At 40.4% G+C, this 12272-nt stretch overlaps 1 protein-coding gene across 2 annotated transcripts in view; it reads left to right on the forward strand.

Annotated features, from left to right (window-relative positions):
* SLC44A5 (solute carrier family 44 member 5) overlaps positions 1–12272 on the forward strand; it is a 95979-nt gene that overhangs the window by 77093 nt on the left and 6614 nt on the right. For both annotated transcript variants that reach the window (XM_037404348.1, XM_037404347.1), the window contains exons 12-21: positions 418–517; positions 2543–2635; positions 3559–3646; positions 4859–5121; positions 6191–6285; positions 6672–6775; positions 8051–8124; positions 9949–10019; positions 11444–11532; positions 12176–12260. In XM_037404348.1, coding sequence (XP_037260245.1) covers positions 418–517; positions 2543–2635; positions 3559–3646; positions 4859–5121; positions 6191–6285; positions 6672–6775; positions 8051–8124; positions 9949–10019; positions 11444–11532; positions 12176–12260 — 1062 coding nt within the window. The remainder of the gene's footprint in view (positions 1–417; positions 518–2542; positions 2636–3558; positions 3647–4858; positions 5122–6190; positions 6286–6671; positions 6776–8050; positions 8125–9948; positions 10020–11443; positions 11533–12175; positions 12261–12272) is intronic.

Here is a 12272-nt window from a genome sequence, read left to right on the forward strand (position 1 = left end):
AATAATTTGTCCAAAACTGTCCTATCTTAGACTCTTGTTATTTTCTTACTCAGACGAGGTGAAAGGAGCTCATGCCACGTTAATACTCAAACTAAACTGTTGATTCAAGTACATCTAATGTTAGAATAATATATATCAGAAAAGTGCACTCTTGGTGAAAGTTTCTTCTAAAATTTTAAGTGCTAATGTCAGGGTCCTACACATTCTGACTAACTCTCTGCATGTAGAATTTCCCTACACTGGAACTGTGAAATGGGACTGAAGATTGGCAGGTGCAGTGAGAGGAAGAGACAACTGCTCTAGCAGAGAATTCATGAACAGCAGTTTAAAATACAAGGGGGGGAAATGATTTATAGAGGCAGCGTACTCATTGAATTTTTGATAAATCAAACTTTTTTGTTTGGTTTTTTTTTACAGTGATAATACTTTGTGTTGTTGAGGTCATAATCATACTGATGCTGATCTTCCTAAGGAATCGGATCCGGATTGCTATTGCGCTGTTGAAGGAAGGTAGTAGGTATGTTTGTCTGATTTTAATATATTTTGAATTTTATTAAATGATCTCTAGAATACACTCTTCTTGAACTTCATCTTGCATTACCAAGGGCAGAAATTTGAGGGTTAGAGTACAGCACTGGATTTGTTGAGCCAAATAGGTAGTATAAGGAATGCCAATTCTCTGTTAATGAGGTTGTGCTTATAAAAGCTTTTTCTTTAGCAGTAAGACATTTCTTGCCTCTCAGCTGCCTGCCTTAAGAGTACATATGCTATTAGTGGTACCACATATCCTCAGTGCAAGAAAGTGTACTAGCAGAGATGCTACGTGTAGTATACTGTTAACAGGAGCCTGGGCTGACAACTTTGCTCTGTCGTTGGATTGTCTCCAGCGTGACATAGTAGTGGTTAGAGGATTGGTGTTATTTTGGCTATAGCTTTTGTTTAGGAGAGACTGGATTCTTCTGGCTCAAATCAAACCTTTGAGTAGACATGCATAAATCTGCAGAGAGAAAAGGAGACTTCCATTTTCAGCTCTGAGTAAAGAAGAAAGCAGAGCACGATAACGAGAGTTGAAGGTCTAGGACACCTCTTCATTTTGTGTTTCCTGAAATCTGCATAGACTTTGTTCATGGTGGTTCCTGGTTTATACAGTGCCAACACTTACTTCTTTTTTTAAAAAAATGGGAATATAAAAAAGGAGAAATTGACTTAAAATGTCAGACCCTTGGATTTCATTGCAAGTAGGCTAAGGTCTCATAGGCCTTGGAAGCAGAACTCCGTTGTTAGAGCACATAGGGTTAGCTCTGAGTTTATCTATGTGCACTTGCTTGTAGTTTTCTCCATTGACATTGTGGATTTGGGGTTTTGGGGAGTTTTGTAATGGGATTAAGAAATTCTGAAGTTCTGCATTCAGCCAGGTACCTGTTTCCTGTCTTACGCTACTGTGCAGTTCAAGCATAGTGATTATTTTTGGCAGCACTAAATTATACTCTTTAATTCCTGTTCATTAAAATCCAGGAACACTTCTAACATTCTGCAACCCTTTTGTTCACAACCTTGGCAAGTAGAAGGGTTTCAAGAAGTTCATAAACTTCCTGCTGGCAAGTAATAACATTTTCAGCAGCATGAAATGGTCACTTGGGGGCGATATTTTTACTCTCATGCATAATACATGAGGTGGAACACTGTATGTAATTACTGTGAATCTAACAGACCTACCCTGTATTCAGGAAGATGAAAAAGAAGCTGCTAATGACTGGAAATCAAATTACATGTTTTAATACCTTTTAACTACTCTTTCAAAAATACTACAATTATAATGCTAATAATTGACTTGAAATTCATAGTTAGAAACAATCAACAGTTGTTACTCAGTTTGTTGGACTGAGCTGAGACTGTCCATTATCTTAGTGATAACTAAGAGGCCTGCCATCAACTGCTGAACACTGCTAATAGGTAGTGATTCTTTCTCAGCCTGAGGCTGTGTCCTCTTGTGTGACTCTTAATGGACTTTTACATCTCTTGACTCAGGCAGGAATTGATGCCCTTAACCTCTTGATTGCACTTGACAGTTCCCTTGCATTCTGCCCAACATTTACTAGTTTAGCAGCAGGAACTGAGTAAATTTGTCTCCTTTTACATTCTGGAAACTGCCTTCTGTAAAACAAATAGCGTCACAAGTGCCACAAGTCATGGGAGAAATAGTGCAGGAAATAGTCTTAAGAGACAAAAAGGCTTGTAATAAACTTACATCATCACTGGAAGGAAAATGTAGAGTAACAGTAAGAGGTTGGTGACAGGAGTATATAGAGAACCAACCTGTAAGCTTCAGTGAACAAAACACATGCTCTCTGAAATCACATCCCATGAGATACCCAGCCGGAGGTGTTCACCTCTGAGATTGCTGCGGGCAGTTCACCCAGAGTTGATGCTACCACTATCAACAAGTAGCTCAGTGTAAAAAGGATGATACTAGAAGAGGATTGATAAAAAGCTTGTTTCTTAAATTGTTGTAGCTTACCGGTATGTTTTGTTTCTTTCATAGGGCTATTGGCTACATAATGTCTACGTTGTTCTACCCAATCGTCACCTTTATACTCATTGCAATTTGTATTTCTTACTGGGCTGTGACAGCTGTGTATCCTTCTGTCTGTGTACCTCTGGAGGAACAGTCTTCTGGTCTGAAAGACTAGATAAATTCTCTGCTATTTCACCTTAACCAAACTAACGTTAAGAGTGCATTTGCTGCACTGATGCACTCTTTCTCACTGCCCGTTTGCATGTGATGTACAAATAGGACAGTGAATTTAATTTCATTAAGAAGAATTGGACTAAAATTCATGCCAAATCAGAGGGATCATCAAGGCCTTGTGTACTACATAAGGTTGACTTTAAGGGGTAAAAAAGGGCTCTCAGCAAAGAGTGAATATGGCCTTTAGTGTGCTGCATGCTCTATAGGCCTGATGTTAGTGGTCTCTTAGCTAGGGGCGGGCTCCAGGTGTGTTTTGTTCAGAAAAGTATAGGCAAGGAGTAAGAGAACATGCAGTGCACCGAGTCTTCTCTAAATTGCATAACAGCAGCCACCATCTGTTCCCAGAACAGCAAGGGTTGGTAAAGTATCAGAAATGGGGAAATCGCTTATTGAAAACTAATATTTTGTTCACATGCAAGGGGGGCCAGTTATTGCTGTTCAGGACAATGCTAATTTATCTTTATGGTCTGTGTCTACTTCCACTAATACACAAACTGTCAAAGAACTACTGCATAATCTGCCCTGTCAAAGGCAGATGTGCAGGGGTGACTGAATCAACTTTCAAGGTTATTCCGCTTGCCCATTCTGGTTAGGGGTTATTACAGCTCCAGGATGGAGTTTGCCTTAGTTCTCTAAGTAACAATGGTATTTGGTCTCGTCTATCAACACTTTGTATACATCTCTGCATAGCAAAAGCAGTTTTCCTGTTACCTGCTCAAGTTCTTTAGAGCTAGTGGTTACCCAGTGCAGTATCCTAAGCTGCTGAAAGCTTACAGTTCTATCATTCCGCCTTAAAATATTTCGTTCAGTTTTCTGGCTACATCAGGAGAACCTGTGTATAAAGTAATGGCTAATCAAACACTCTGCAAGTATGCAAACCTGACTTGTGATCCAGAGGTAAGTGTAACAGATACTTAACCTATAGTGAGAGCTATGTTAATTGCATTTCTTAATCACTGTTAAATGCAATGCTAGGTGAAAATGTGCGTATTTTAAGTAACAATTCCTCATGTTCAATCTGAAAATAGTACTTAGTGTTCAGGTAACACTTCTTTGTTCAAAGCAATTTACAGATATAAACTGATTTTTGAGCTAAACTATCCTGTTAAATAGGTAAATATTAACCTAATAATTTACAGAGTGAGAAAGAAAGACACAGAAATACAGGTTTATTTGGAAAGTTGTTCTTGAATTCATGAAAATTCTGTTTTTGTGGTCCTCAAAAAGCAATGGAAGACTTTGAAACCTGTGCTTCAAAGTTTCCCAAGGATCAGCCATGTTTTGAAGCAGAAGCTTAGCTTCTTTTGGCATAGAAATAACCTTTATGAAGCTCAAAAAATATTTGTCTTCAGTCAAATGTTTTTACTTGACTGTGGGGTTGAATTTTCAGAATGTTTTGAAAACTGGAAATACTTACTAAATGTTGCATCAGAGTTATTTTCAGGTGTTTAAATTTCAGTGTACTGCTCTGGTTATGTATGTGCCAAACAATTCCCCACCTTGCTGATGATGTCTGAACACTAAAAAAGAAAGGAATTAGAAATTGACTAGTTTTATTTCATGCCAAAACGGAGCAAATACATGAAATGAACAATAGAAATAGGGAAAACTAATTCAATTTAAAGACTACACCTGTTTTAATACTCTGAGATAGGTAAGGAAAGTTACAACCACGTCCACAACTTGTGTAAAATGGCACAGCTCTGCTGATTTCAGTTTGGCTGTGGGGATTTACCTAAACTGTAGATTTGTCCTCTGGTTTTGAAATAATTTTTTTTTTTTAATGTGAACAGATTTTCTTTAATGAAACTGAAGCTTTTATGTGTCTTAAAAGTAGATTTCTGTAATTAAATTCCATTTATGTAGGTTTCAGGCATGCAGTGAACAGCCCTGTTTACTAACTGCATCGTTTATAAAGTTGAGCACCTGTATAAGATACTAATATGAATCCTTAAATATGTAAACAGGTTACATAGTATTGGAGTGCGGTGTTGGGTGAGCTAATGAAACATCAGCAGAGTTATGTTACTTGTATTAAGCTACTAAACTTCAGAGACTGCACAGAATTGACTGCTTACCATTGTGTTGACTGTTTTTCTTTCTATACAGACTTTTAACACAACCAATGTGACTAAAGTATGTCCGGGTGCTCAGTGTACTTTTGCTTTTTATGGAGGAGAAAGCCTGTACCATAAGTACATCTTCATCTTCCAGTTGGCCAATGCTTTTGTCTTTCTCTGGCTGGTGAACTTTGCAATTGCACTGGGTCAGTGTACCCTTGCTGGTGCCTTTGCCTCTTATTACTGGGCCTCTCGAAAACCAGCTGATATTCCACTGTGGCCGCTCTTCTCTTCATTTGGACGAGCAATACGGTAAGACTCTGGAGATGGATGTGAGCCTTGTCATCTCTCCAACAAGTGCTCTTTTTACATCTAGGGAAGCCAGACTTAGAATATCAAATGAAAACGATTAGTCAGCTTTGTGGTTTAATCTCGGTAGGCAGCCAGGCCCCCGCAGCCGCTCGCTCCCTCCCTCCCAGTGGGGTGGGGAGAGTCTCGGGAGGGTGAAAGTGCAGAGACTCATGGGCTGAGGCAAAGGCAGTTTAATAGGTAAAGCAAAGCAGTGTGCGCAAGCAAATAAGGAATTAGTTCACTACTTCCCATCACAGGCAAGCGTTCAGCCATCCCCCAGACAAGAGGCCTTCATCACACCTAACGGTGACTGGGGAAGACAGATGCCATAACTCCCCGCAGCCCCCTTCCTCCTCCTTCCCCCAGCGCTCCATGCTGAGCGTGAGGCCGTACGGGGTGGGTACCCCTGGGCTCGGGGGGGGCAGCTGGCGCGGCATGTCCCCCCCCAGCTCCCTGTGCCCCCCAGCTGCTGGCTGTGGGGGGGTGAGGAGCAGAACAGCCCCTGGCACTGTTCAGCAACAGCTAAACCACTGATGTGCTATCAGCTCTGTTTTCATCACAAATCCAAAACATAGCACCATACAAGTTACTATGAAGAAAACTAATTCTATTCCATCCAAAACCAGTATGATCAGGAAAATCTCATTGCTAAGAGGAGGCTGGATTGTGTAGCCCAATAGCGGCAAGGCTGCTGCAGCTCCATGTGCCCCCAGTGACAAGGCCAAGCAGGTATTCCCAGTAGGCACACACACCCAGATACATGTACACAACACATACACAGCTGTCCACATAGAGCAACAGATGGGCGCACACAGTGCTCACAAAAACACCAGCAGCACCAGTGGCTTCATCCTGTTCCTCTCTGGTGGACCAGGATGAAGGTCCATTAGAATATGTAATTCTCACTAATGGACCTTCCTCCAGTTACAATTTTACTTTTATATATATATATATACACACACACACACATATGTATATAATAGTATATATGCACATATGCACAACATAACAGTAATTTATTTTGTTCTAGATACCATACAGGTTCACTGGCCTTTGGAGCCTTAATTCTTGCAGTTGTCCAGCTTATTAGAGTAATACTGGAGTACTTGGATCACAAACTGAAAGGTGAGATTTATGGTTCTGCTGTAGGTTATTAAGACCTTCTTTGGTAAATTACTTCCTTACTTTCCCAAGAGGTATTTTCATCAATGAAAACAGATAAATTCCACATTATTTTTAGCCATTGTAGTTCCATGTGAAGCCAGTGAATCTGTGCTGATTTATTCAAATTGAGTCTTTGTCCATGGGAGCCTAATGCAAAGTTCATGTGGGATGTGGATCTGATCTAATCAAAAGCAGGTGAGATAAATTTGGTTGAAAGAGTCCATACCTAGAAGAAAAGAAATAAAAGTGTCTGCTTTTGTCACAATTTAACATTTTCTTCTGAATACTTTGTGTTCTGAAGACTGTTCATGAGTTCTATGTGTGATGTACTCTCTCCTTTTTTTCAGGTACACAGAACTCCTTCACTAGATTTCTACTCTGCTGCCTCAAATGCTGTTTCTGGTGTTTGGAAAAATTCTTAAAATTTATAAACAGAAATGCCTACATCATGGTACGTGTTCTCTCTGCATGTGGTCTCCCCTATCTGGGACACTAAAATACCCTAGCCACTACTAGCTGGGCAACAGCCAGTAGTACTAGAATCTGATGAATAAATAATGGGATTTATGGAAGTTTTTAGGAAATGCATATGGTCCTACAACGAAAAAGTAAGATCTTTCTTCTTCTCCTAAACTCGGCCTCTTTTCATGCCTGTCCATGTCCATCCCCCTCACCCCCCAAAGTCATTAGAAGGGGATGGCATAAATGGTTAACCCCCCCTCTGATTCAGCACTTGAAATCCTGATTTCAACAGGAATATTAGCTTGTTTCATGCTGCATGTTGATGATGCTTCTATTTGGAGGCAGTGTTTGAGTAAGGAGGGCAGAAGGCATGTGGTATTTGTATTTCCTCCTGGAAGTCAAAAGCATAAATTCTACTAGCAGCAGCAGTGATATTTCTCTAAAATAACCCTTCTCAACTTCCAGGAGATTCCAGTTTTCACCTGTATAAACATACACAGATTTCAGCCTAGGATGTTCTGACTGGAAGTAATTTCAGTGATTAAATGGTGCAGTCATAGACTTGTCTTAAAGGAGGTGGCTGTAATGGTCCGTTATAACCCATGTTCATGCAATTTATATCTCAAATTAATGCCATCTTGAAGAAGTATTCTTTTTGACTGTCTTGTTTACGGTTGGTAAACTGACTTCACCAAGAGCTGTTCTAATATACCTTACCAACTTACCCTTGTGGACACTGTTCCAGGAAGAAGAAATGGATTCCTGAACAGCTTTAGCTGCTTTACTTTATGGTGATATAAATCCACTGACTTGGTACTGGCATTGCTGATTTCTTCTTAAGTGAGAGCAGTATCAGGTCCAAGGAGATGCCTATAGGAGTCAACTCACTTCTGCTCTACAAGTGCCTGTGCCTTTCCACTGACTGTAAATCTAGTGCTGGTAGCTAGCAAAGTCAGAAGGACCCCTCAGCAAGTATCTTATTTGCTGTACTTGGCAAACTAAGTACTGAGTCTACTGCCTGCAAGGTCACAGGGACTGGCATGCTCATCACTGGGTGATTTGAAAGGGAAGGATGGATAATACTCTGTCCCAGCCTGGTGGGAAGCACTGAGAGGCAGCAGGTGGCTGGGGGAAGTGTTTTGTGTTCGTCTGAGTTTCAAGGCCACATATTAGAAAGAACTATGTATTACACACAGTAAGATTCTGGCATACAAGGAGGTATTCTCATAATTTAAAATTCTTAACAGCTACTATTGTTTTGCAGATTGCCATATATGGTAAAAACTTCTGCACCTCGGCAAAGGAAGCATTCTTTTTGCTCATGCGGAATGTGGTGAGGTAAGGGGCCATCTCCCAGTCCTTGGAAATGTCAGGATTTCCTGCTATTGCGCTCTGAAGACACACTTATTTCCTCTCCCATGTCTCCTCCAAATATTGTTGTATGCTGCTTCTGTGCTCAGACATGACCCTCACTTCTAGCACTCAGTGTGTAACGGCAGGCTGTCCAGCATAGTACCCTAAGCAAGGCTGATATAATCTTAACAGTTTCCTTGTGGTTACTCTTTTAAATTCATAAGCACTCAGTAGATTGTAATAGCGCCTCCCAAAGAACCAATGGAGCCCCTGAGAGATCTATGGATGTACAGGAATGGGGTGCTTGTGACCTGCCATATGTGCATTTCTTGAGCTTTGGTCTGCTCACTGCCTATGAAGAAGAAAGCAGAGACACCTGTGTCTTCAGTGTCATCCAGAAAGCTTACAAGGTATCAGAGTGGCAATAAAGAAGAGAGAGTACTTTGCTTCCAAAACCAGTATCTTTAATACAACCAGATCTCCCCTGGTGCTGGGAACTCCCCTGGCCCTTTTCCCTACTACCAAGACTGCTGCCAAACTCCCTGCTCTCATCAGTACTTTTCATTGCTCCTCGCTCTTCCTATACTACTGTGAGATCAAAAATTTATGGGAGAATAACTTAGGAGCAGGCCGTGTTTAAAGCAATAGCAGACCATCTAATTACCAAGCAAGAGACACAGTAAAACTGGTTCGGTGGTTTAAATTTTTTTAAGTTAAAGGACTGGGAGGAGGAGGGGAATGGAGGAGGAGGCTGAAAGAGGAAAATTAAAGGGATGCTTAAGATGGAAATGGGAGGAGAATGGAATGCATTCACTCTGTTACTCTGCGTTAATATCAGTACAGTGGCGTCCACACCATGTAGTGCCTGTGCAACACGAAAGAGAATCTGCCTTCATTTCCTTTCAGAACATCGCCTCACTGTCCTTTGTGCTTTATCAGTAAGAATAGCTAAAAGCCAGGCATATAATTCTATCATTTCAGAGATATTTTTTTTATTCTGTATTTTGCCTGTTCTGAATTCTGACAGGTCAATGAAGATTTGTTCTCTTCAATATTTCTTAACATTTTATCCTTCGTGGTAGTCAGTGCTGTATATCCATAGCCTTCAGCACTGTTGAGGCTGATGATACAAAGCTCATTTTCCATCCCATTATTTACCTGCAGTTTCTGATAAGACAGACTGGCAGGATTTTGGGCAGAAACTCCCTGCTGTTGCTTTCCATGAGGGTTGCAGATTTTACTGTCAATTTTTCTGTCTACCTTCATTCATTCACCTGTGATTGTCTCCCTGCTTTGAGGCCTCCTGCCTTCTGTGTTGTACCATGATATCTTCAAAACAGTAGATTTTGCATGTTATGGGATCATGAAATGTGGCCAGATAGGACCAAGTGAAAAGAAGACCTACCAGCAATCTACGCAAACGTGGCTTTGGGTTTTTTTAGTGTGTACTTTGCCTCTTCTGGACTGGCTTATCTTTGACCCTAGAAGAAAGGCTGAAATAAAAATATTTTGATGCTTTTGTTTAGTTTTTTTTCAACCAGCAAGAGCAATAAACAGTCTTCAAGTGCTATAATGGTATTGCTGTGTTAAAGCCTAACTGAACAAGAGGCTCAGTGCTTTTTTGCCTCCTGGGATTAGGCTGTAATAAAGCCCATCTCAGTGTTGTGTTTCTGCATTGCATTGTCAGCCTGTGAAACCAGCAGAAAATGGCTTCTTGGTCATGTTTATCAGTTATCCATAGATTTAAGGAGAAAGAACACAAATGTCTGGTTTGTGATGATTGTGTATCATTTGTCCTTTGCTGAACAGAGTTGCAGTTCTGGACAAAGTGACAGACTTCCTTTTATTCCTGGGGAAAATTCTTGTTGCTGGTGGTGTAGGTAAGCTAGTAGATTTTTATCAAACAGTATGTTCTTTTTTCTGGTACCTACAAGTATGCCTGCCATATTCATGTATGCTTAGTTAACAGCTGGAGGTTCTCACTGGTCTGGCTGTCCTGGGAAGCTGTTCCCCTGTTTGTAGGATTTGCAAGACTGAACTAAAATACTTCCCCCACCCCACGCCCTTTCCCTTCCCCCCAACCGCTGGCTCTCCCCCTGTGTGTTGTTGACAGCGTCTTTTCCATAACTGCTTTTACAGCTCTTGCATTTGTTGCTGAGGTAAGGACTTCTGCAGCCAAAGCATCATAGCTGTATCAAACTAAATTCACATCCAGTAAGTCAGCCACAATTGATTCTCCTTTCAGAAGTGAACAAAATTGCAAATGAGTGCAAATGAGATCTACTTGGTAGCAGACAGCATGTGTACAAAGAGGAGGTGGTGCAGGTCTGCAGGCGATGGGCCTAAAGCTCTGCTGTGTTCAAGCCCTTTATAGCTATAAGCAGCAGTAAAAGAAAAAGGGTATTTTTAACACCCTTATGGCATTTTCTTAGTTACCAGTAAACATCAAAGTATATTACTCATGTTTTTCTGTGACAGAAAAGTGATTTATTTTTTTTTAAGTGAAACACTTCCAGAAATTCAAGTTGGCAGTATTCCCTTATATTTTTTTCTAAATTTTCACAGCAGTTTCAAAGCATTATTTTACAAATAACTGTATTATCTATGCTGTATACTTTTCAACATTACTAATTAATTATATTTTAACAAAAAATTGAAAATTAGTACCAAGAACAGATCTAAAAGATTTTGTCATTACTGTAGAATGACTTTCAAACTGGGGTAGCAAATTTGATTGGAGACATATTCTCTGAAATGTAAGCCATGAAATACTGAAATTAATTTGTGTCTTTATCCTCTTCAGGAATAAATTCTTTGAGCGATTTGTGTTGAGGATACTGGTCTGTTCTAAACTTATTGTTGTGCTTATCATGAGCACTGCCGTTTCTCCTTTCAATCTGAAATAATTAAGTATTTCTTCAAGCAGCAAAATTTAAAGCAGCAGAATTTTTCTCACTCTTTTTGTGTCTTAGAAAGGATCCACCCAATGGTCGTTATCCCATGTCATTGGCTTGTTTATCATTATTTATTAATTTTACTGTTAAATCCAACAGAATGATTAAAAAATTCATTAATGTCTTTCTGGGCCCATAAATATTTTTATGGTAATTGACTCATTTGACATGTTTCTTCTGTTAGAATACAGATCCAGCAGATGATTAGTCTTGGAGGAATTTCTTGTTTACAAACTCTGATTTAAACCAACCTTGGATCTTGTCACCTGTTTGTTTTATCTCATCCATTCTTTAGGCATTAGGAAGTCAGCTTTGGCATAGGAATCACTAATCTTCTGTGCTTCTTGCAGGTGTTCTTGCGTTCTTTTTCTTCACACAGAGAATACCAGTCTTTGCACAGGAAGCACCAACGTTAAATTACTACTGGGTACCATTGTTGGTAAGGCAACCATCTAATATCCTGAACGCTGAGGGCAGTTTGAGGTGCTCAGACTACCCCAGGCATGGTCTGATAACAGGCCCTGTTGTCGTCTTCTCGGTGGCATACTGTCCACTGACGTGAGGACTGATCTGCTGCTTTAGGCCTCTCTGGATACTTCAGGCAGAAGTGGCACTGCAGTAACTGCACCTTCAGAAAAACTAGGTTCCATATCTGCTTTGCTCAGACTTCCCAGACAGCAAAGGCTGGTGGTGAGGCACTGAAGATGGTGTGGCTTTTAGTGGAAGGGACTTTCAGTGCATGTCTTTCTCCTTTTGTAGCCCCCCTAGACTCTTGAACATCTCCAGATGAGCGATTCTTTAGAATAATCTTGAAGGAGTTCAGAGTATTCTGGGCATATATTTTGTTTGGGGGTTGAAATGGCTCCGATTTTGCAGCTAGAAAACCAGCAGCTACTGCATGTTAGATAGAACACAGTGTCTTAAACCTGTGATGCCTTTCCACAGCAGTAGTGATTTTTGGTCAGAAACTGCCATTAAACCCTCCCACATTTGCTTAGTAGACTAGGCTTCTGACTTGTGTTAACACTCCCACATTGGTGCCAAACTAAATTTGGGGTTTTACTGTGGTTTGTTTTTTGTAGACGGTCATTATTGGCTCCTACCTAGTTGCACATGCGTTCTTCAGCGTCTATGCAATGTGTGTTGACACGCTTTTCCTCTGCTTTTGTAAGTACTACC

Source organism: Falco rusticolus, chromosome 11 (assembly GCF_015220075.1).
Source record: "Falco rusticolus isolate bFalRus1 chromosome 11, bFalRus1.pri, whole genome shotgun sequence".
In the NCBI taxonomy this organism is placed as follows: domain Eukaryota; kingdom Metazoa; phylum Chordata; class Aves; order Falconiformes; family Falconidae; genus Falco; species Falco rusticolus.